The sequence below is a fragment of the Dreissena polymorpha genome, chromosome 16, assembly GCF_020536995.1.
Source record: "Dreissena polymorpha isolate Duluth1 chromosome 16, UMN_Dpol_1.0, whole genome shotgun sequence".
Classification (NCBI taxonomy): domain Eukaryota; kingdom Metazoa; phylum Mollusca; class Bivalvia; order Myida; family Dreissenidae; genus Dreissena; species Dreissena polymorpha.
The window spans coordinates 20,088,331-20,113,869 of record NC_068370.1 but is presented as its reverse complement, the minus strand read 5'-3'; the positions used below and the strand labels follow the sequence as shown (position 1 = coordinate 20,113,869).

Below are 25,539 nucleotides of genomic sequence, written 5' to 3'. Positions count from 1 at the left end.
CTTATATAAGGACATTGTAATTTTGTGACCCCCAGGGCAGGGTCGTATTTTACCCCAGGGGCATAATCTGAAAAAATTTGGAAGAAGTTCACCACAAGAACTTTCATAGGAAATTTCAGCAGAATTAGACCAGTAGTTTAGGAAAAGAAGATGTTTGAAGGAAAAGTTAACGCACGGACGCACACACGACGGACACAGGACCATGACATAAGCCCCTCTGGCCTTTGGCCAGTGGAGCTAAAAAAGACATGAAATTAACATGTCATCCAAAATATTTTCATCCGGATATATGGTCACTTTCGACATATTTAAATAAAACCAGACTTTTTTCAGTTTATAAGAAAAACATTCATAACACATGTTCATACTTCAACGCCTTTGTAAGCAGTCACCATCTGACCTAAAATGGCACTAAATGACAGGGTTTAATCTCATGTTTGCAAGATGCTGATGTTGTTGTTGGTCACAGCCAAGCGGCCGCAGTAATCTCCACTAGTAAACATCATATGTTCAGTTTTGTGACCCCCAGGGCCGGGTCAAATTTGAGCCCAGGGGAATAATTTGAACACATTTGGTAGAGGACTATTAGATATCACTACATACCAAATTTAGTAGCCCTAGGCTCTATAATTAAGAACAAGAAGATTTTTGAAGTTTGCACAAAATAGGCCTTATTTAAGCATATGTTCATTTTTGTGACCCCTGGGGCAAGGTCAAATTTGTTCCCAGGGGCATAATTTGAAAAAACTAAATAGAGAACTATTAGATGTCACTACCTACCAAATTTGATAGAAATATGCCCAATGGTTATGGACAAGAAGATTTTTATAGTTTGCACAAAATGGGCCCAATATAAGCATATGTTCAATTTTGTGACACCTGGGGAACGGTCAAATTTGATCCCAGGGGCTTAATTTGAACAAACTTGGTAGAGGACTATAAGATGTCATTACATACCAAATTTGATAGCCCTATGCCATACGGTTATGGACTAGAAGATTGTTAAAGTTTGCACAAAATAGAACTTATATAAGCAAATTTTCGATTTTTTGACCCCCCAGGGAGGGGTCAAATTTGACCCCAGGCGCATAATTTGAACAAACTTGGTAGAGGACTATTAGATGCCACTACATACCAAATTTGGTAGCCCTAGGCCCAATGGTTATGGACAAGAAGATTTTTAAAGTTTGCACAAAATAGGCCTTATGTAAGCAAATTTTCAATTTTTAACCCCCCGGGGCAGGTTCAAATTTGACCCCAGGGGCATAGTTTGAACAAACTTGGTAGAGAACTATAAGATGTCACTACATACCAAATTTGGTAGCCCTACGCCATACGGTTATGGACAAGAAGATTTTTAAAGTTTGCACAAAATAGGCCTTATATATGCAAATTTTCAATTTTTTGACACCCCGGGGCAGGGTCAAATTTGACCCCAGGGGCATAATTTGAAAAAACTTGGTAGAGGACTATAAGATGTCACTACATACCAAGTTTGGTAGCCCTAGCCCCAATGGTTCTTGACAAGAAGATTTATAAAGTTTGCACAAAATAGGCCTTATATAAGCAAATTTTCAATTTTTTTACCCCCAGGGTCAAAGTCAAATTTGACCCCAGGGGCATAATTTGAACAAATTTGAAAGAGGTTCACCACAGGAACATTCCTGAGAAATTTCATCAGTATTGGACCAGAAGTTTAGGAGAAGAAGATGTTTAAAGAAAAAGTTAACGCACGCACGCACGGACGCACGCACGCACACACGACGGACAAAGGACCATGACATAAGCCCCGCTGGCCTTTGGCCAGTGGAGCTAAAAACTATCTGTTCGTCGAGTGGCACTTCAATATTCCATCCCATATCAAACATTAAGAGATAGGATTAGCGGACGTGTAGATCGAAACAAGTTTCTGAAGGAGACAATTTTACACATGACGAAGAGTTAGGCCTTGTTGAGCATGCTGAAAATTACGCAAGGCTTGGCTATGGGTTAAGCAATACAGCCATGCAGAAGTTGTGTGGTGAATTGGCGCACCACCTAGGGAAGCGTGATTCGGAAAAAAACACTAAGCAACTGCTGGCTGTATGGGTTCCTTAAACGGTGGGAATCAAGGATCTCTACCCTCAAACCATCAGCTCTGGAGTCAAACAGGGCAAAATACTCAACCCCAAAGGTTGTTGAGCAGTTCTTCAACAATCTAGAGGCGGCTGTGGCGGAAACGGGTTACAAGAGAGGCCGGACTGCATTTTTAATCTCGATGAAACCGGAATCTCCCCAGAGCACCGTCCCCCTAATATAATCGCTCCTGTGCATGAAAAGGCACAGGCAGAAACATCACCACGCTCAGCGACAACAACGCTGATCGCATGCGCCAGTGCGTCTGGAAATCACCTTCCGCCATATTTAATATTTAAAGGTTGATAATAATACGATTAACAAACGAATATGAAAATATTTTACGAACAAGAGGGCCATGATGGCCCTGTATCGCTCCACTGTTTTTTATGCGAAAAAACGCGCAATGCGCATGGGTTGAAATGTACTCAAGCATGTGACTTTCTCTGTCTATCCCTCGTCCCATTGGGCACTTAAAGTTGGAAGGGTGAGCATTTTTATATATGGAAAAAGTTACTACCGTGTTAACTAAACAGACTAAAAAGCCCGGGAATTGTTCCTTTGAAGCACAGTCCCATTGCTTATTAACGTAAGTACATTTATCTCTCCAAAAGATATTGTCGTTCTTTCTATTTCACATATTTTTAGATGCTGAAGATCAAATATACGCATTTGATTTGAAACAGATTCACAAGACCCGTAGGAATCAAAATGCCTTAACCCTTTACCAAACGACACATTTTGGACTTTCCCAATTTGAAAAAGGTTGCAGACGACAATTAAATTGTAATGGAATATTAAGGAAATAATCAGGTAGGGTAGAAATAATTGTGATAAAAAGAGAAATTGCTCATCTTGAGCAATTTCTCATTTTATCATAATTTTTTATAAAGTCGTCAGCTATAAACCCGTAAAATCCTGTTGGTGTTTGGTAAAGGGTTAATAATCTCTGGTTCCTTCTTAGAGCCTTTCACACATTTATAACAAATACAATAGAAGCATCTTTCTTTGTAAAGAATCATCTCAAACCAGGGCTGTTTGTAAAACATGCATGCCCCCCATATGGGCTGTCAGTTGTAGTGGCAGCCATTGAGTGAATACATATTTTGGCACTGTGACCTTGACCTTTGACCTAGTGACCTGAAAATCAATAGGGGTCCATCTGTGAGTCATGATTAATGTAGCTATGAAGTTTCATGATCCTAGGCGTAAGCTTTCTTTAGTTATCATCCGGAAACCATTTTTGTGTGTGAAGTCACCGTGACCTTGACCTTTGACCTAGTGACCTGAAAGTCAATAGGGGTCATCTGCGAGTCATGATAAATGTACCTATGAAGTTTCATGATCCTAGGCGTAAGTGTTCTTGATGTATAATCCGGAAACCATTTTCTAAGTTGAGTCACCGTGACCTTTGACCTAGTGACCTGAAAATCAATAGGGGTAATTTACGAAGTTTCATGATCCTAGGAATAAGCGTTCTTGAGTTATCATCCAGAAAACATTTTACTATTTCGGGTCACAGTGACCTTGACCTTTCACCTGAGAATCAATAGGGGTCATCTGCGAATCATGATCAATGCAACTATGAAGTTTCATGATCCTAGGCATAAAACGTTCTTGAGTTATCATCCGGAAACCATTTTACTATTTCCGGTCACCATGACCTTGACCTTTGACCTAGTGACCTGAAAATCAATAGGGTTCATCTGCGAGTCATGATCAATTTACCTATCAAGTTTCATGATCATAGGCATAAGCGTTCTTGAGTTATCATCCGGAAAACATTTTACTATTTCGGGTCACCGTGACCTTGAACTTTGACCTAGTGACTTCAAAATCAGCAGGGGTCATCTGCGAGTCATGATCAATGTACCTTTGAAGTGTCATGATCCTAGGCCTAAGCGTTCTTGAGTTATCATCCAGAAACCATCTGGTGGACGGACATACGGATGACGGACGGACCGACATGTGCAAAACAATAAACACCCTCTTCTTCGAAGAGGGGCATACATATAATTAACAACCCACACATCCCTTAGACCAACAGCCCTGAGAATATTATGATAATCTAAAGATTATTTCTTATATTTATAAATGTATTTAATTAAGTAATACATATGACTTCTAAGATCAATTCATAACTTATATTAAGAAAATTATAAAATGAACAGAAATTTATATAGATCGTTGAGCAATTGACAATCATATCTCCACAATTCATGAGTCACAATTCACAAATGGAGCAATGAATCATTAGTTATTAAAAAGCAGCATATAGACAGTTAAGAACATTGCACTTCATTAATTCCAACACCTTCTCTTGGATACAAAGTTTGAGTTTACAATGCAGCATCATATATTGACTTTTATGGAAATGATCATGTTCATGGAAGTTGTGTTTTAAAATCAATTAGATATTAATAAACTGGTTTAAACACTACAAAAAAGACATTAAATAAACATGTCATCCGAAATTTTTTATCCGGATATATGTTCACTTTCGACATATTTAACTAAATCCCGACTTTTTTCAGTTTATAAGAAAAACATTCAGAACACATGTTCTTACTTCAATTCCTTTGTAAGCAGTCACCATCTGATCTAAAATGGCACTAAATGACAGGGTTTTATCTCATGTTTACAAGATGTTGTTGTTGTTGTTGGTCACAGCCACACGGCCGCAGTAATCTCCCCTGGTAAACGTCATATGTTCAGTTTTGTGACCTCACTGACAGGGTCAAATTTGAGCCCTGGGGAATAATTTGAACAAATTTGGTAGAGAACTATTAGATATCACAACATACCAAATTTAGTAACCCTAGGCTCTATAATTAAGAACAAGAAGATGTTTGAAGTTTACACAAAATAGGCCTTATTTAAGCATATGTTCATTTTTGTGACCCTGGGGCAAGGTCAAATTTGTTCCCAGGGGCATAATTTGAAAAAACTAAGTAGAGAACTATTAGATGTCACTACCTACCAAATTTGATAGAAATAGGCCCAATGGTTATGGACAAAAAGATTTTTTATAGTTTGCACAAAATAAGCCCAATATAAGCATATGTTCAATTTTGTGACCCCTGGGGAACGGTCAAATTTGATCCCAGGGGCTTAATTTGAACAAACTTGGTGAGGACTATAAGATGTCATTACATACCAAATTTGGTAGCCCTATGCCATACGGTTATGGCATACATGCCATAATTTTCGATTTTTTGACCCCCCAGGGCGGGGTCAAATTTGACCCCAGGGGCATAATTTGAACAAACTTGGTAGAGGACTATTAGATGTCACTACATACCAAATTTGGTAGCCCTAGGCCCAATGGTTATGGACAAGAAGATTTTTAAAGTTTTCACAAAATAGGCCTTATATAAGCAAATGTTCAATTTTTTGACCCCCCCCCCCGGGGTAGGGTCAAATTTGATCCCAGGGGCTTAATTTGAACAAACTTGGTAGAGGACAATAAGATGTCACTACATACCAAATTTGGTAGCCCTTGGCCCAATGGTTATGGACAAGAAGATTTTTAAAGTTTTCACAAAATAGGCCTTATATAAGCAAATGTTCAATTTTTTGACCCCCGGGGCAGGGTTAAATGTGACCCCAGGGGCATAATTTGAACAAACTTGGTAGAAGACTATAAGATGTCACTACATAGCAAATTTGGTAGCCCTAGGCCCAATGGTTATGGTTAAAAAGATTTTTGAAGTTTGCACAAAGTAGGCCCTATATAAGCAAATTTTCTATTTTTTAACCCCCCCGGGGCAGGGTCAAATTTGACCCCAGAGGCATAATTTGAACAAACTTGGTAGAGGACTATAAGATGTCACTACATAGAAAATTTGGTAGCCCTAGGCCCAATGGTTATGGACAAGAAGATTTTTAAAGTTTGCACAAAATAGGCCTTATAAAAGCAAATTTTCAATTTTTTAACCCCCCGGGGCAGGTTCAAATTTGACCCCAGGGGCATAGTTTGAACAAACTTGGTAGAAAACTATAAGATGTCACTACATAGCAAATTTGATAGCCCTAGGCCCAATGGTTATGGACAAGAAGATTTTTAAAGTTTGCACAAAATAGGCCTTATATAGCAAATTTTCAATTTTTTAACCCCCCGGGGAAGGGTCAAATTTGACCACAGGGGCATAATTTGAACAAACTTGGTAGAGGACTATAAGATGTCACTACATACCAAATTTGGTAGCCCTACGCCATACGGTTATGGACAAGAAGATTTATAAAGTTTGCACAAAATAGGCCTTATATAAGCAAATTTTCAATTTTTTGACACCCCGGGGCAGGGTCAAATTTGACCCCAGGGGCATAATTTGAACAAACTTGGTAGAGGACTATAAAATGTCACTACATACCAAGTTTGGTAGCCCTAGGCCCAATGGTTCTTGACAAGAAGATTTATAAAGTTTGCACAAAATAGTCCTTATATAAGCAAATTTTCAATTTTTTGACCCCCAGGGGCAAAGTCAAATTTGACCCCAGGGGCATCATTTGAACAAATTTGAAAGAGGTTCACCACAGGAACATTCCTGAGAAATTTCATCAGAATTGGACCAGTAGTTTAGGAGAAGAAGATGTTTTAAGAAAAAGTTAACGCACGCACGCACGCACGCACACACGACGGACACAGGACCATGACATAAGCCCGCTGGCCTTTGGCCAGTGGAGCTTACAATATCACCAACATTAGTTCCAATTCTTACTTCATAAAACTTCTTAAATACTTTATATAACAGTATACATTCAGTTGGCCCAATTAGTAAATTAGTAAAGACATTTAATACATGAGAATATGCTTTCATTAATTAAGTGTTACAAGCAGTAAATATGATCAGATTTAATCAATTCAATAAAAACATAAACTATGATAAATATCTTCAAATGTTGATGTCTTAAGTTTCATAACTGCAGGGAAGAGAACCAATGAAAATCTGGCGAAAGACCTGACGCCAGGTGCGAAAGTCACAATGTCTGAAACAGGGTGGTCAACGACCTCGACATTCAAGGACTACCTTGAAAATCATTTCTTGACAAATATCAATAAGGGTGATGGCAGTCAACCCGTGATCTTATTACTCGACGGACACACAACGCACACGTCAACGGAGATGATGAAATGGGCCCGCGAGAGAAACATTCATCTGTTCTGCTTGCCAGCGCATACTTCTCCCGCTTGACGTAGGTGTGTTTGGTCCATTCAGGCGATTCTACTACAGCGAATGTGCTTCCTACATAAAGGCCAAACCCGGGAAAGTGGTAACGAAGTATGAAGTTACTGGAATGGCTTGCAGCGCTTACCTGAAGGCACTTAGCCCTTGGAACATCGTGTCAGCCTTCAGGAAGACCGGTGTGTACCCACAAAACAAGAATGCGGTGCCTTCAGAAAAGCTCGTGCCATGCGAGTCATTCCGAGACTCGACACCTCTTCAGAAGTTACAAGCAGTACGGGCTGGCAAGCAGGCAGTTGAAGAGTATCTCCGGGCAAAAACAGAGTCACCAACCCCTACCACGTGCAGATGCCAAAAGAAGATGTCGGCGAAACCAAAACCTGGCGGGATATTGATTACAAGTGATGCATACATTGAAGAGGTGGAGATGTACGACGCCAAGAAAAATGCCAATGCCGTCACATCTCAAAGCCAGATGATGTGTAAAAGCCCGATGCCGTCAACAAGTGGCATACAAAAGTTGCACGCAAACATTGTTAGAGAAGACTCTGATACCGAATCGGACACGGACACGGACGATTCCGAAAACTGTTGCGTATGTGGACAATTTAGTCCAACAAATCTGGACACGAGGCCGCACATAAAAATCGTTAATTGGGGGCAGTGCGACGAGTGTGGGCATTGGGTCCCCCTTTCCTTCTGCCATACAAAATCGGTGCTGCGAAGAGGAGACAGTTTCCTTTGCCCACACTGTTGCTAAAATTAAAATTTGTTTTGCACCGTTTATGTTATGCATTCGTTAATAATTGTTAAATCGTTCAATGCTGACCATTAATGATTCATTACATTCGCTTGAATGTATCATTAGAATGCGTTCAATGTTCATACTTAATAATACGTTATTTGTTAAATAAGTTCATTATGTATACAGGATAAAGTAATTGCAAGATAGAGAAATGAAAGACTCTGCGTTTGTCTCAGCAATTTCCCCACACAGAGCCTCACAGTAGAGCGCGTGCGTTCGACCAATCGAATTCACGAACCTATAGGAAAACGTCTAGCAGATATTTACTTCCAGCTGTCAACTTCAACATGTAAGTTTTTTGATGTTACGCATGTTTGTTGACGATTTTTTTCATTGTTTTATGAAACATGGATATTTTCCTTTTTAAATCTCACATTTTTCTTAATAATGCAGACGTTCATTGTACGCAAGCGCGAGTTTGAATGCGTAGGTGGCCGAACCAACAGGAAAAGTGGCTATACCAGTACTTGATCATGTCTCAAGGTGCCTGAGCCCTGGCCTACAGGCAGAAGAACCCCATTGACTGCCTACCACATGCAAGTGCCAGCGCGGAACGCCCAGCATGCAGGCGATGTTGTTCACTAGACTGTCCAGCGTGTGCTGGTTCCCAAACACTGTAGGGTCTTGGTAGTACAGGTCCCTGCAATCGAAACCAGCACACACTCTTGTATAAACATGTAAAAATGAGCTGTTGGAATGATAAAAGTATGCAACTTTAACATCCTCAATTTGTGACACGTTCAGGTCTTGTGTGGGACTCCATAATTTTATCTATTAATTGCCAAAAGAAAGAATACACAATATGTGTGTTGCTTCACGTGAACATTCATCCGTATGTATAGTACAATTCCAGAACATTTAAATTGAGCAATATGATCACGTACCTTTTCGTGCAATAATGATTGGTTTTTACGAGTCTGTACATAACTGCTAGCACCTTCAGCATCATACCTGGAAAACCAACAGCATCAATTCAGTAATAACGGAATGATAAAGTATTTTTTTATTATATAAAATGCTTCTATAACCATTTATATTATTTATTTATTCATGTCGAGCTCATTTTTAAAAACACTTGTGATACTTTAACAAGTTGCAACATGTACTACCTTGACTTTTGACCTTTAGTTTGACTTGAACTCTCCACAAAAAGTGACACGACTTCTCTGCATGGTGAACATTTTGGTAAATTATTCTTAATATTGAATGATGAATGATGAAGTAAGAATCAAACATTTTTTTCTGAAATTTCAAATATAACCTGCAAGTTACAATATAAGCCTGACCTTTGATCTCTAATTGTGACTTTGACATATGAGCTATAAAGACAGTTGTTATATACCATCAGTCATCTCTACATGGTGAAAATTTTTGTCAGTTATTTTTAAATTATATAATGAATGACAATGTTACCACCATGAGATGCTGTTATATGGAAAAATATGACCTTTGACCTCCAAACATGATCTTGACCTTTGAGGTAGAGAGACAGGTTTGCAGGCAGTTGTCTTCTCACTGCGGTCATTTGTTATTTTTAAATTACATTATAAATGACAGTTTCAGTCCCGCCTTAGATATAAATTTATCGGGTACCTCTTTCACCCAGGTTTCCACCTTAATTGACATTTACCATGACCCAATAAATTGTTGGAGAAATTTCCCTAATGAATAACTGGACTTTTCGCCTTTGCTCACAATACCACAAAAAAGCAAAATAGCAAACGTTCTGTTTGTCTTCAATAAATGTTGAATTATAATTTTTTTTAATGGCAATATGGAAATTCCCACTATTTCTGTAGATTTGTTCACACGACACATATACACATTTTTGGTTATGCATCTCATGCGAGTTAACGAGTTTATAACCACTTTGTGCTTCTAATAACTTACGTTAAACCTTATTTAACTGCCAGTTTGCATAAAATACAAGTTCAGGTCTTCAAAGAAACGTCTTAAATGTGAAGTATGTATTTACAAACTAAAATCAAGATCTGGCACAAGGCAATGTGACATAAAGACAAAATACCAAAGTATAATGTTGATCAGACAACAATGTCATACAGGAGTACTTGTCGAGTAGCTTAACCAATTTTTAATCTGGAGTGATCAACCCTGTGACACACATTTAATATATCCGAGCTCGTTTTCAAAAATAATAGTCTTCGTGTGGCGATTACATTATTGTACTTGGGTCTCCGATAATAGTATTACCTACAATCATACTCATTTAAATAGCAGCTAAGAACTGTTTATAAATTCATCCGGACAAAAGTAATAACTTTATACGGACATTAGTAATAACATTTGCAGTATATCTATGTTTAAAAGACATTTCTTCTTACCTCTTAATGTAACAATGACCTTTGAGGTAGGTTGACAGCTGTTACACATGACACATGCACTTATGGTAAACATACATTTCCGGTGCAAGTCATTGGATACACGCCATGCATCATTTTAATTTCAACACAATAAAGATGTATGCCTCAGCCCTCCTTTACGACTTTGTACCTTTCATGGTTTGAGTTTAATGCCTATTTATAACTAAATAACAAAACATTTTCAGTGTCCTCTAAATGGAAAATATGTTCATTTAAATGACTGATCATGACATGCTGACATACCAAATTTCTTTAGTGACTGCAGGGACTCGAAGCGAATGGTAGTCTGTCTCTGATTTGGCCTCATCTGCAAGCCGAGGTCCTCATTGAAACTGTATAAATTAGTCAAATGATCGAAATAATAAGCTCATTAGACTTCAACTAGTCTTTGCTTCCAAAACACAAGCAGTTTATCTCCCAATCAACTTTAAAACTTGAAGTCAATAAGAAACAGCAGGTGTCCCCTTTGATCTTCACTTTGACAAACTGAAGCTTAAGTCAATAGTGTCTCGGGTCTTAAATATGGGTTTTGTAGTCGAAATGGCCTATCACAATTAAAAAGATGTATGTACTACTATAAATATTTCTCAAGATGTGACCGTGGAAACACAGACAGATGGAAAAGCCCCCCACCCCTGTGGAGGGGAAGGGGAGGGGGTATTGTTAAGGCGTATTTGAGTTGATTTTTCATTTTATTACTTAATTTTGATCTCTTCCTCTCTACCTGACTACATAACCTCCTCAGCCAAACTGCCACCAATCTATGTAAACTAAAGGTGTGTATGTATTATTAGCATGTGATTGTAATGTAAAATTTTGTTTTGTCATGCAACGTAGAAAAAAATCACATGTGATGAAACATTATATAATATTTTTATAGCAAGATAATATAAAATGTGCCTTTCCCTTTTGCATTAAAATACATAAAAAAAACATAATAATATATTATAACGACCATAAACATGATTGTTTCATGCGAATACTGAATTATTATTTTCAGAATATGTTAACATATATACAGGGGGGGGGGGGGGCATGCGTATACGGGAGCGTACCGGCTTAAAGTGAGATTAGTTGGAACTTACTTCCACGTTTTTTCGCGGATATTTTCACCCGGTAAGCCACTTTGTGTTTATATTTATTTTATATGAATACTCCCTTTCGGCTCTACAGTGTTTGTGCTTCTCTCGGTTATTGGCCTGGGGCGTAGCCCAAAGGCCATAGTAATGATACATATTTCTGAGTCTATCCGAATCCCAATTCATTCATGCGAAATAAAAGTAGTTCTTCGCAGATCTCAATAACCCGCCTTATAAATACAGAACATCAATAAATAACATGACAGTTTCATAAAAAGTGTAAAAAAGAAATATAATTGAAGCAAAATCGCTAAGCATTGGCTACAACAGTTTTTATTGTTTACATATTCATGCGAGAATAAGTTCCTCACTTGACGGTCTAGGCCGGAAAGATACGAGTGTGTACGGAGACAGTGAGAAGAATTTTTTTCTGATACATTTTTTGAAGAACTTATATTTGGTATTTATAAACATATTTTAAAATATTGTTATTCTATTTTGCGCAAACAAGACATTCCAGAAAAAAGAAAAAAAATATTCACGAGCATTCTCGGAAATAGACTAAGGAACCGGATATGGTATTTCACTACGCAGATCGAGCGCGCAAATCGAGCGCGAAAAGTTCTACGTGAGACAAAGTACACAATCTGTACATCGTTCTTTATCAGGGAAAGTGGATTTTCTTTTGTATACACATTACAAAGGAAGTATGAGTGTTTTCCTGATATGTTAATTATGTAATAAAAAGCTATTTTAGGCTATTGAAAGTGATTTATTTGACGCCAACAATAACAGTTTTTGCGGCCATCTTGTTGTTGTATATCTTCACCGCCTATGTAGACGAACCTCTACCAGATCTGTAGAATTGAACAAAAGATTATCGTTCCCACCACCAGTATCGTGTAGTCCTCCGCCGCCTATGTACACTGTAGTATGTACACAAATTATTTTTTTTCTTTCAGTATTAGAGCTTCTGGTTACGCATGCGCAATTAATTTCCTTCTATATTACATATAAAATAGTTCAAGTTCAATATCAATTTTTACCATGATCAAGCAATGACCCACTATATCATCATACATAATTGGAAAGATAAATGCATAATCTTTTTAACAAATGGATGTCATAAAATTCTATACGTTGTAACTTAAAATATTCACCTTAGAATAGGCACACCGGTTTTGACAGCTGTGCAGGCGACCATTTTGGGCTCAAATAGTATGACCTACTTTCATAGCCGGGAACCATCAACAAAAAAAGTAGAGCACAAAAATGGCTTTTTTTCTTATTGCTTACAAATATACCTTCAAATTGATACAAAAACATTCCATTTTTAATGTATTTTACAAATCCTATGCAGCATGCACTGAACACTGTGTGCTGAGTATGCTGACTGCATGTAACCCTGCAAACAGGAATTCCAGTTTGGGGTTATGTGACCTTCTGCGCTAAACCTCTAGGGTCAATCCGTATTAATTCTAACAAAGGACACTAAATCCAGCTCCAGGCCTTCAGCGCCTACAGCGCTTTGATTTGTTTCAAGATCGTAGACGTCGGGATAAAACGTTATTGAAGGAAAACCGTCCACAAATCTGTTGTCTACTTACGGCATGTACGGACCTTTCGAGAAAATGGATGTACAAATAACATTTTCTCTTTTAATACACAGTATTGACACACGTGAACATTAAATTTATCTAAAATCATGATTATTTCATTCTCCCGACGCCGTTTTATCTCTGATAATTAATTTATTGGCAAAAAAAAATTTGTTTAACCCCCCTTTTTGGAACTGACTTCCTTTTAAGCACATTTTGGGACCTGACTTCCTAATGACAAACAGCTCTTTCATATGCTAAAGACCTTGACACGAAATACCTACCCATCTTTAATTATGTTTATATCTGTACTTCAATATTATAGTTTCATAGCATGCTTTGTGGTGCAATATAAGTGTTTTCTTAATCACGTTACTAACTGTAGAATTATAATAATGCTGTACGCAAAACCTGCCGACCAATTGTATCAATTCACCTATTTTCAAGAAGATGGGTTGTGGGGTGGCTGATGTACGAGATAACAGAATGTATATCAGCCATTTAGGTCATATTATAATTAATTTAATGTATTTTATGACGTGTCGACCTTATTCTGATATGAACTTTTGTTTCACCATTGTTTTACTGTCTTTTCAGATAATGCAGGTTAAATTGTGTGTATGCACGATTTTGTCAAATATTTATGAATTTATACAGTAAAATGTGTAAAAAAAACACTTATTATACATATATTTCAACATAAATAACAATAAAAGTTAAGAACAGTTGTCGGAAAATGCGAAATAAGCCAGATATTTTATTCTGAAATCGAAAATAGCTGTACAGTCGAATTCGCCAGCATGTATATCATGCATGTACGATGTGAATCTAAATTTAGTTTTACGGATCATTTTTAGTTGTGAGCGCTAGCGAGCAACTTAAGTAGAGGTAGTTTTGCAAGTCAGTCTGCTGTTAGCTACGCTAGGAACGATAACTGCAAGTCAGTCTGCTGTGAGCTTCGCTGGGAACGATAACCACTGCCTATTTATACTTCACCACTGGTACACTGCAGACAGCCTGTATGTAATCAATAGTGTTTAAGAGCGTGTTTAACGATATTGGCCAGTCTAGTGTTTTTAACAGCTTGTTCGACGACATTGGCCAGTTTATCATTGAAATCTGTATACATTGGCTGCTTTCATGGAAAACGGGGCTTAATGCTGCATTTAAAGTGTGTCATGTAGGCAAAATTGCTGCTCAATACTTTGAAGAAAATAGATAAAGTATTAGATACACTTAACACAACTTGATTATAGGCTTGTTATTCTTTAGCAAGGCAACCGAAATTGGCTGCCAGTGCATCAAGCAATTGTGAAAAAAAGAGACATATTGTTGTTAATTTGTCTAAGTTATCTCTATAACATAAATATGAGGATAAACAGTGCACACACATCTCGCCCTGTGCTTTAATGGGGCCTTTTCACGTTTGGGTAAATTGACAAAATTGAAAAAAAGTTGCTTTAGATTCGCAAATTTTCGTTTTAGTTATGATACTTGTGTGGAAACAGTAATACTGAACATTTAACATGCTCTAAAATAACCATTATATGCATCTTGGGACGATTTAAAAACCCGAACATAATAAAGCGTTGCAACGCGAAACGAATTAATAATTTGGAAAGTTCTGTTGTTGTCGCTATATTTTGTGAAACTACAAGGATTGGTTATTTCAAGTATAAAATACACATGGCATTGTATCCGGAAGGATGGCCGAGTGGTCTGAGTGGGTGCTACTTTTACTCCAGGACTCCAGGGGTCAGTGGTTCGAGCCGTGCTGAGGGTTACCTTTTTAAATTTTATTCTTGAATTTTAATGAAGCTTTTTATATCTAATGTTTACATTTATCAATATAAAGCATTTTATGACAAACTTCAAAACATGCCAAAATCTGTAAAAAGGCCCCTTTAAGACACACTCTTTATACATTTGAATGGGTTGTGTTCATTTCAAACTTGCGATATAAAAAGCTATAACATAATTTTGAAAACTGAGTTGCGTCTAAGATTATGCAATAGCGAACAACTTCAGTGCCTTCAGCGCTTTGATAATTTCCTGCAACGATATCTATTCATACGACACACGAACACTAACTCCGAACCTAATAAAAAGACGAATGCTTCGGTTATTGTTGTATGATATGTACGAAATATCTTCGCCACAATCGGCTCGTCGCGCTAATTTGTATTTGCTGCAGTTTATGAAAATCGTCTTCAATGTATAATTTGTCTAGCCTATTTTGTGTTATTGTAACATATTTTTATCAATATATTAGAATTTAACACATATAAAAATCGTGCATACCCACTTTAAAGGGCGAAAATAAGTGCATCTTTTGTTGCAGTATATGTAATGAGGAATTTGACATTAGGGGAGGATTGAGATACCATGTCCATTCATGGACCACATGAGTTTAAATGTAGAATATGCAAGAAAGAATCCTTCAACAGAGCCGAACTAAAACAGCAAATAAAAAACACGAACCAACCGAAAAATGTACAGTTGATTGTGTAGTGTTTTTTATATAAAGTCTAAATAGACACGTCTGACATATACACTTGGAGACTTTTCTAACGCATCACTTAATCATATCAATATAGCTCCTTTATTTTTGAACGGCTTGTGTTGAAATGTGGACCAATAGTAATTCAACACATATCTGATAATTCCTGAAATTTTAGTTGAAATTGAAAAACAACAAAATATAAAACTTAACAAATTAAAAAAGTCACTTCAAAAGCCAAATTCGCAAACTCGTACAACGTTAAATAATAACAATGTGAAAAGTAAAATGCACTTACACGTCTTAATAACTCACCGGCTTGCAACATGCCGATTGAGCCGTTTCGTCCCTGAATATTCATTCGAGCCATATTGTTTTTCTTTAATTAATGTTATGTTTTTCTTGTGTAAAAACATACCTAGAATTATGAAATTGAAATTAAATAAGGATAACATGTATATCGTCGTTTACTACACTTGGTGATTTGATTTTTCTAACGCAACACTTTTAAAACTTACATATCTCAGTAATGAGTAAATATTTTTTATTTAAAATTGCTCATGTGATCATTACAATATGTGCAAGTTAACGATAAAATCATTCATCCGTGACGATCGGACGCTTTAGCAAGTTGAAAAGGTAGCCTGTAAAATGCTAAGTGCGCGATTGCGCTCATGAATATTCATACGAGCTATATTGTTTTGTTAATTGATTTTATGTTTCCCTTGTGTAAGAACCCACCTAAAATAATTAAATTTAAATAGAACTAGAATTAAATCGCGTTTCAACATTTCCACGTGCACAAATATGGAACCACACCTACCCCACGGGCTACAGCGTCTAATCGTCACGAATGAATGATTTCATCGTTGGCTTGCATAGAATGTAGTCAAATGAGTATGTAAAATTTTAAAACAAAATCTTCACTCATAACTGAGATATTCAAGTTTGAAAAGTGATGCGTTAGAAAAGTCCCCAAGTGTAATTGCTATGAGTGCAACTTAAGGTAGCGCACCCGTAATGGGCACCTATCAAAAAATAATATAATCTATTATTTTCTTAATCAGCATCATTTCACTGAACTACATGCAAATTTTTAGGTAGTCTTTCCATGCTTTAAAAAAAAATATACTGATTGTTTTCAAAACCACCCCCACACTCGGCTGCTGTCCAGTTTAGGTGCACCCCTGGGGTATATGAAAGTTCCATAATTCATCCAGATTTCCAAATATAGGCATGTTGGTGTGTACAGATGCAGTAAAGGTGTTAAAAGTTTAAACAAGATGAAAAAAGTTTTCTTTTACAGACATTTATTTTTTATAACTTGTTATCTATGGAGGAGCGCCATCAAAATGTAAGCGGTTTCAGGCAAGTAGAAATTGGGTTGGTTAAAAACAAAGTGTCATAAAATTCAAAATAGTATCATTTTAGTAATATTTTGAACTTAGTTTTTATAGATACACTATATACAGCAAAATACCAAGAAATAGACAGATTTACCGTTTACTTTTTGAAATAAAAATAAAATGCAGCATGCATGGTTCGTATTTTCAGCAGTAAATCACCCAATTTAGCCAAAACGTTGTTTCAATTTTAAAAATTGAAGAATGTACATACAAACTGCAGCATATTTAACAACAAGGCTATTGCCAAGCAATATGGTCCCCTACCGGCTCCACCATTGTCAGAAATTCCACCATTTTCAGATTATTTTTTTGGTTGCCATAGCAACCACAATTTTTGACGTAGGAACAAAATGAAATGACGTGCATAATGTCCATATTGCCATCCATCCATGTTGCAAGTTTCATGAAAAAATATTAAGAACTTTTAAAGTTATCGCAGGATCCAGAAAAGTGTGACGGACAGACAGACTGACTGACAGACAGACGGAGTGCAAACCATAAGTCCCCTCCGGTGAAACCGGTAGGAGACAATACACATAGCTTACGTTAAAAAAGACATACAAAGCGTCGCAAAAAAGTATACGTCGTCGGCAGGATTCGAACCAGCGCGGGAATATCCCAAAAGATTTCTGGTCCATCGCCTTAACCACTAGGCTACGGCACCTAATATTAGGCTCTTCAACCTTCGAAGAAATCGCGGGAAATCATTAGGGGTGCGCTACCTTAATTACACGTTGTTCCGTATAAGTAATGATGCTAGCTTCTCAAGTAGCTTTTTTTAATTAAAATAATGGTAAACCATTACCTGTGTTACTTCATTTCTTCCCACGATGTCTCTGCATACCTTTTAAAGTTTATTCAGCACTTACATACTTGATAAAAAAACATTTGGGTCGGAATGAATTCGTTATGCATTTGACATATTAACAGGACTTAAGATTAGAATTAAGGCAATGGAACAAACGAAATAACGTATCTAAGTGAACCAATACTTTATTTCCTCAATACAAGAGTCTCAAATAATATGTATTCACATAAGTATAAAATAGAAAAAATATACATGTATATATTGATCACTTCTACTGAAATCATATCGTGTAGTTCATGTGCACAAATCTTTTTATCCACTACAAGTTCACTTTTTGCGATTATAATATATTCACCAACTCAGAACTTGTTTAAAAGAAGGTCGTCCAAAATGTGTCACATCAAAGTCACATACATGTATCAGTAACGTTATCATTTGGAAAACCCGTCAAATATCATTGTATTAAACAAACAGTTAATAATAAAAAAAATAACAAATAAAAACACCCATGCAGTATGTTCATATGTGTTTAAATAAACAGGTAAAAATTACAATACCGTCAAATGCCTTATATTACGCACACCAAATGTTAGCGTTTAGTATGTGAGAAAACAAATAATAATAATAAATAATAATAAAACAATTAATACAAATATTAAAATATTGATAACTCTTTATCTCTGAAGAGAAAATGTCCTCCAAAACATTCGCACCAAATCATTCACGACAGTTATTTCGTTTAAAACCTTCTAACATAGAAAAGAACTGTTTGTCATTTGAAAGTCAAGTCCCAAAATATGCTTAAAAGGAAGTCAGTTCCAAAAAGGGGGATTAAACCGTTATAATTCGGCATTAAATGAATTAAAAGACATAAAATGCGTCGAGATAGTAACATACTCTTTATTTATGTTATATTTTACTGTAAACATGCAAAAATACTGTTTATTTTGAGAGAAACTGATATTCGAACATCCAAAATATCGAAGGTCAAGAAATAAAACGACAAATTAGGTGACGGTTTTGCTTCAATAACTTTTTATTCCGACGTCAACGGTATTGAAACAAAAAAAAAACGAGGGGAGCACAAACACCGTAGAGCCGAAAGGGCGTATTCATTTTACAGAAAAATAAAGTTGATTACCGGGTGAAAATATACGCTACTCCTTCGCGAAAAAAACACAAAAAAGACGACATCTTGGAAGTAAGTTCCAGCTAACTTCACTTCAAGCCGATAAGCCCCCGTTTACGCTTGCCCCATTGTAATAATGCCTAATGAATATTATTGTTTCACGAGACATAACGCTTGCAAATATTTCTTTACGTAAAACCTTATTCTCGTTTTTGACTGTGCTTTTTGTTAAGAGTTTTGAAATGCTAAACGAGTAAGTTCAACACCCCTGTGACCAAGTTGAATCAAGAACTTGAAAAACAATTGTCAAACAATAATGTGCAAACACTGTACAAAATGCTTAATAATCTTATAAATACATTTTAAGTGCCCATTAATAATGATGAATACTTTTCATACTGTTAAAAAGCAGAATGAGTTCTGCATCGTTTGAATCAACTTCATCAATGTTGCGAAAAGGGAATGTACTTTAATTTTCGAACGCAGCTTCAAGAATATGACTGATATGCTTGCAATGGATCTTCCGCACAAGGCCGCAACAAACGCTTTAACAGAGTGCGCTTAAGAAAACAGCCCTCCAGGATACGCGCGAAAACAAGTTGTATACGATCAGACTGGAACCACAGCCAATAAGCAAGACAGAGTAGATGTACATGCTCGAGAAATGATGACATCCTTCAAGAACAGGCCAGTGACACACCCGGGTAGCACGGGAAGATACCAATCACGTTACACTTTGGGGTGCACGAGAGCATACAATGCAGGTGACTTTTCCTTGCACACATGATATAACAAGAGGCTGACACTTATGAGTGCTAGAACAAACCAAACTCGCATCTTTCCGGAATCAGTGATTGAATGCGGGTCACCTAGGTGAGAAGCGCGTGCACCAACCGCTGCGCTTACCAGAAGCCGCGTTGTACTAACGCCTTGCAATCACTTTTGAGTCTCTTATTGGCGCATATTTACCACGGATGTCTCCAATCTTGAAATGTAATGTAATAATAATTTCTTGGTGACAATGTATGTTTTCCCTGGAAATAGGTTGAAAAAAAGCATGACAAAAAGAGTGTCACTAACTGAAAAGATGTCTTCCAGTAAATCAAGATGATTTTTTTAAAGAGTATACCTGAGTTATCTATATTATATAGTCTATTCTGGTCTAATGAACTTTGCGCACAACTATTATAAACTATTTGAAGGAGTTTAGAAGGTTTGAGGTAGAAAGGATCAGTAAATTGGGTGTGCTCAAACAGGGCTTGTAACAACAAAAATAGTATACTGGGTAATTGGTTTGTTCAAGTTAATTTAACCCTTGCTCAGGCAATTAAACATTTTCTATCTTGCTCATGAACTTGGTTTTAAGTTGTTCGCAAGAACAACTTAGGTTAATGGCGATGTTTTGAAAATCGATACGCGCCGAGAAATAGTGCGCAGAGGTATACTTTACGTAACTAAAAGTAATGCGTTATGCTGGTCACTTGGAGAAATTATTCGCTTCACGGAAGAGTATACCTTATACATCATTTTTGCCTAATGAAAATAGTTCACTGGGTGTTACGTTATAATCGCGTAACACAGCTCTCCTTAAAGGTCACAGGGTCAGGTCAGCCAACAGATGCATAAGCTAAGATGCAGCAGGCCCAGGACTTCTAAATAAACTCTGAAATACGCACATACATGTGCGCAGATGAGACTATTAGTTACCAACCTGAATAACAGCCGATTCTTTATCTGTTCAATGGGAGAAAAGCGGAAAAACCCAATGCTATTTTACTAAGTGATCAATAAAACCATTATTTCACAGTTAAAGCAAAAAAAATGTTTTAATTTAATATGCATACAGATTCCATTTCATTATTGTTTCATAATGATAAGTGAAACGCAGTTAATTGGCAAATTTAGTGACAATCGGAAATAATTTATCCATATTCGCTAAAAAAGAAAACAACACAACTATTTGTTTTGATCATTTTCAATATTAATGTGTGTGATATATGTTTAAATAATACGTCACATTTTGATTCGATAACTAAATCGTCCGGGGAAGGCAAAATAGACTATCGATAAATGTTGATAAAACAGTAATGCTGTCAAGATGAGGAAAGAAAAACTTTGGAAATTAAATAGTGTCATGATAAGACGGAAATCGTTATCTTACCACAAATGTTTGTTGTACTCATTCAATAGGTATGGAAATCTTTCTCGAAAGACTGAATAGGCTATCGAAATTTGACAAAAGGTATTGTGCTTAGATGTTCTATTTATAAGAAACAAAGATATTTTTGTAGAAGTTATAGACCCGCGTCATGCAAAAAAATGGGTCTTATGCCATATGCGACTTGCGTAGCTATGGTCCAGCCTGCGCATCTCGCAGTAGGTCAGGAGGTATCTAATGAGACCACAAAACCTTGCATGATTTATAGCGGACAGTGCAACTCCTTACCAGACTGCGCAAATGCGCAGACAGGGCTAAAGCTACGCTAGCAAACGTGCCATAGGAGCCATGTTTTTCAAGCAGAGGTTACCATTTTTGAAATCATCAAAGATATCAGTGGGACAAATCTTCTGAGCAAGTTTCATGAAGATCGGAAAATAAATGTGGCCTCTAGAGTGTTAACAAGGTTTTACTATAGCCATATAAGGAAAATGCCCCGCCCCCTGGTGGCCATGTTTTTCATCCAACCGGCATCATTTTCGAACTCGTCCAAGATATTATTGGGATGAATCTTCTGACCAAGTTTCATGAAGATCAGACAATAAATGTGGCCTCTAGAGTGTTAACAAGATTTTACTATAGCCTTATATAGCCATATAAGGAAAAATATCTCGCCCCTTGGCAGCCATGTTTTTCAAGCAAACGTAACCAATTTCGAACTCATCCAAGATATCATTAAAACCAATCTTCTAACCAAATTTCATGAAGATTGGACAATAAATGTGGCCTCTAGAGAGTGAACAAGGCAAATGTTGACGTCGCACAACGGACAACGCACGACGGACAACGCACGACGGACAAAAGGCGATCACAAAAGCTCACCATGAGCACGTTGTGCTCAGGTGAGCTAAAAATAAACAAAAATCCTATTCAATACACAAATCTATGATATTCACACACGAAATACACAGTTCATCAATCAATAAAGTCAAAAAATCAACAAATCCTGTTTAAAACACCACACCTCATAAGTGACTCAGAAATCAAAAGTCTTTAATGTAATTTCCAGCTGAGGCTTTCCAGACATCAAAGGTCTTTGTAAAGTTACCAGCTGGGGCAGTTACATAACTATCACATACCAGACGGTCAGAGGAGTTTTACTGGATATCCGATTATTGTTGACCACCTTTGATCTCCCAAGTACTGCTAGATTCACAGCATGAAATGGCACCATTAATTACAGAAGCTCTGCCACACTGATACAAATTGTTACACAATATTATAAAAGGTGGCCATACTGATGCCTTGAAGGTAATATGGTGGAGAAAAAAACACATAACACAGTGTATTTTAAACACAGACTAACTGTTATTAAACAATCAGAATATGCAGATCCAAATTATTGAGTATGATACTACTGTTTTGAGTTATCATTAAATTTCATGTAACACATACTATTTATAGATGTGTTCATGTAAAAATGCAATTTAATATCAATATTAAAAGTCAGCATAATATGAACGGTTTTATTCATTTGTTCAATGCCCTATTTACACTTGCTGATGAAAACATTATAATGAAAAAAGATGTTCTTTCATTTAGATGAAAAAGCGTATGGAAATCATTAGTTATCATTAATATAATTTATATAGAAAAGCACTGTTAATACCTGAACAACAGAGGTTTTTCTTTGAAAGTCAAAAATCATTGTTTGCAAAATATTGTAATCTAAATAAGCATACAAAAGGTTACAAATATTATGAAAATGAATGTACCTTAAAACACTATAAATGCTTAAATTAATGCACATTAAACATAATATATGCACATTAAACATAAAAATGAATCTGCAAGGGAGTACATTGGAAAAATGTACATTTGCTCTTTTAACAATATTGTAATATACACAAATAAGCGTATTTCTCCGCATTATTTTTTTTACCGATCCAAACCATTATGAATTAATAATGAAGAGACGTATATGTCCAGTTAGTATATCTTAGTGAGTTTTCATGTACAGTTATTATTCTCAATTTCAAATTTTCAAATATTCTCAATTTCAAATTTTCAAATATCACAAAAAATCTATGTTCAGCAATTAGTACATTGTAATTGATGCATAAGATGCCATCAAGTGTTTTATGTACATTGCTTTTTAAACAGAAATATGCAGGATAAAGTATTCAAACATAAAACCACATAAGAATTTCAGCTCTACCTAGCCATCAAGTGCTGTAAAGTATGTATTATGTTTACTAAACAGAAATCTCCGTCTCTGCATTTTAGTGATAATTATATGTACAATACTCAGTATCAAAACAATATCAACATTAGACTTTCAGTTCGACCTAGCCATCACTAGTACTATTATGTACATTGTTCATTCAACAGGAATGCGAAAGTTAAGTCCTTAAAATATCAAATAGCCAGATTGATAAGACGTGTCGATGACTTTGTCACAAAGGAAAGCTCAGACAAAACTGCCAGAAAATCAGGAAAATAGAGTGTTCACAAGCTTTTTTACTATATAAATATAAGGAAAAAGACCCCCCCCCCCCCTCGGCCATGTTTTTTACCGATCTAAACCATTATTAAACTCAACTGGTGTATCCAGGTAACAAATCTTCTGACCAAATTTCATGAAGATTGGGATTTCCACCCATCATAACCATTTTCGAACTCATCCGAGATATCTAAAAAATCGATGTTTAAAAAAAAAATATGATGATTAGGCAAAAAGGCACAAGGTTTCTCTATAGCCATATAAGGAATACTGCCCCGCCCCCTGGCGGCCATGTTTTTCAACGGACGGAAACTATTTTTGAACTCAACCAACATATTATTAAGACAAACATTTTGACAAATTTACATGAAGATTGGGCATCAAATGTGACTTCTACAGTGTTCACAAGGTTTTTCTTTTTTTTGACCTAGTGACCTAGTTTTTGACCCAGCATGACCCAATTTCGAACTCAGTCGAGTTATCAATGGGACAAATCTTCTGACCAAATTTCATGAAGATTAGACAATAAATGTGGCCTCTAGAGTGTTCACAAGGCAAAATGTTGACGACGGACGACGCACGACGGACGACACACGACGGACAAAAGGCGATCACAAAAGCTCACCATGAGCACGTTGTGCTCAGGTGAGCTAATAAAACAGTAATGAATACAGACAATGTCAGGCATCATTCTCACACCGTTTAACTGTAAACAAGTTACTTATGAAAAGTTTAAAGTGAGCAATTGAATTCTTCTGGCGAGTGAGATGTGAAAACAACAACCTTTAAAAAATCTACGCGGTAGCAATTTAATTTCAGCACATGTATATTTCACTTTTTTGTATAGCCATGTGTTAATATTTGCTGATAAAAGTCCCTTCTTGCACATCTAAAAACCAACGTGTTTTATAAGTGTGCGAAATTGTTGCTGTCGTCTTTCAAGTTCCACGCATGAAAAGCGTGCTTGTTGCAACAGACTTATGTGCTGTAACTAAATATAAACATGCAATTCAGTCTATGCAGTATTTTTGATGAAAAATTTAAATTGGAATAAATGCACACGAAGACCCATTGAAACTATAGAAACAAGAAACCGTCGGAGACAGGTGATGCTCCCCAAAGGTTTTTTGTCACAATATTGCACTATATATTCAGATAAAAGGAAACGTCTTGAGGGGCATAACTTTGGATAAAATAATACGATGAATGGTTTAGCAACTTAAAAATTTCAAAGGGCCATAACTCTCTGAATAAATCATCTAACCAGAAACCACAAATAACATGCGCATCTCCTCAAGGTAGTTAAGCTTCCGGCCAGAGCTCCAGATAAGGGTCGTATTTTCGTAATTACGAATTATTTTCAAGTCCGTTACGCATTTATTTTAAAATCTTGTCGTACCATTAAGAATTACAAAATCAAGTTACGAATATTATTTTTACATCGGTTCGTATCAATTTTTATTGAGTTCTTTTCGTGTATTAAAGATCTTTGCGGTGCTTATATAGAATGGTTATCGGGGTTGTTTAACAAAGCGCATATTTTCCAACAAAAGCGGCGTATACAGACTATCTGTCAAAAAACAATGGCGGCGCCCAGAGCGTCTTAAAAAACTGCAAAGCGTGCAAAAACACGCTTTTAACATATTGTACGCAAAGTGAGCCGAAGTTAAATGTTTAGAAAGACGTTATAGAAAAGATCTTATACGATGTTGTATGTTCAGTTGCTGACACAGTCGGAAAAGCTAAACAAAAAAGCGAGACACGACGGGTCCAAACTTAAACACAAAAAAAAACATTGAACGAGTGGAAGGGACAAGTCCCGTGGCTAATCGTTGAAAAGATTGAAGGGGAGACCCGTTTTAATTGTGAAA

The 25,539-nt window shown here is 36.5% G+C and overlaps 1 protein-coding gene across 2 annotated transcripts in view; it reads right to left on the bottom strand.

The window, feature by feature from the left end:
• Positions 1-25,539, bottom strand: part of LOC127862919 (meiotic recombination protein SPO11-like) — a 75,948-nt gene that overhangs the window by 30,413 nt on the left and 19,996 nt on the right. For both annotated transcript variants that reach the window (XM_052402194.1, XM_052402195.1), the window contains exons 3-5: positions 10,731-10,819; positions 8,991-9,057; positions 8,638-8,746 (exon numbers count right to left, since the gene is read on the bottom strand). In XM_052402194.1, coding sequence (XP_052258154.1) covers positions 8,638-8,746; positions 8,991-9,057; positions 10,731-10,819 — 265 coding nt within the window. The remainder of the gene's footprint in view (positions 1-8,637; positions 8,747-8,990; positions 9,058-10,730; positions 10,820-25,539) is intronic.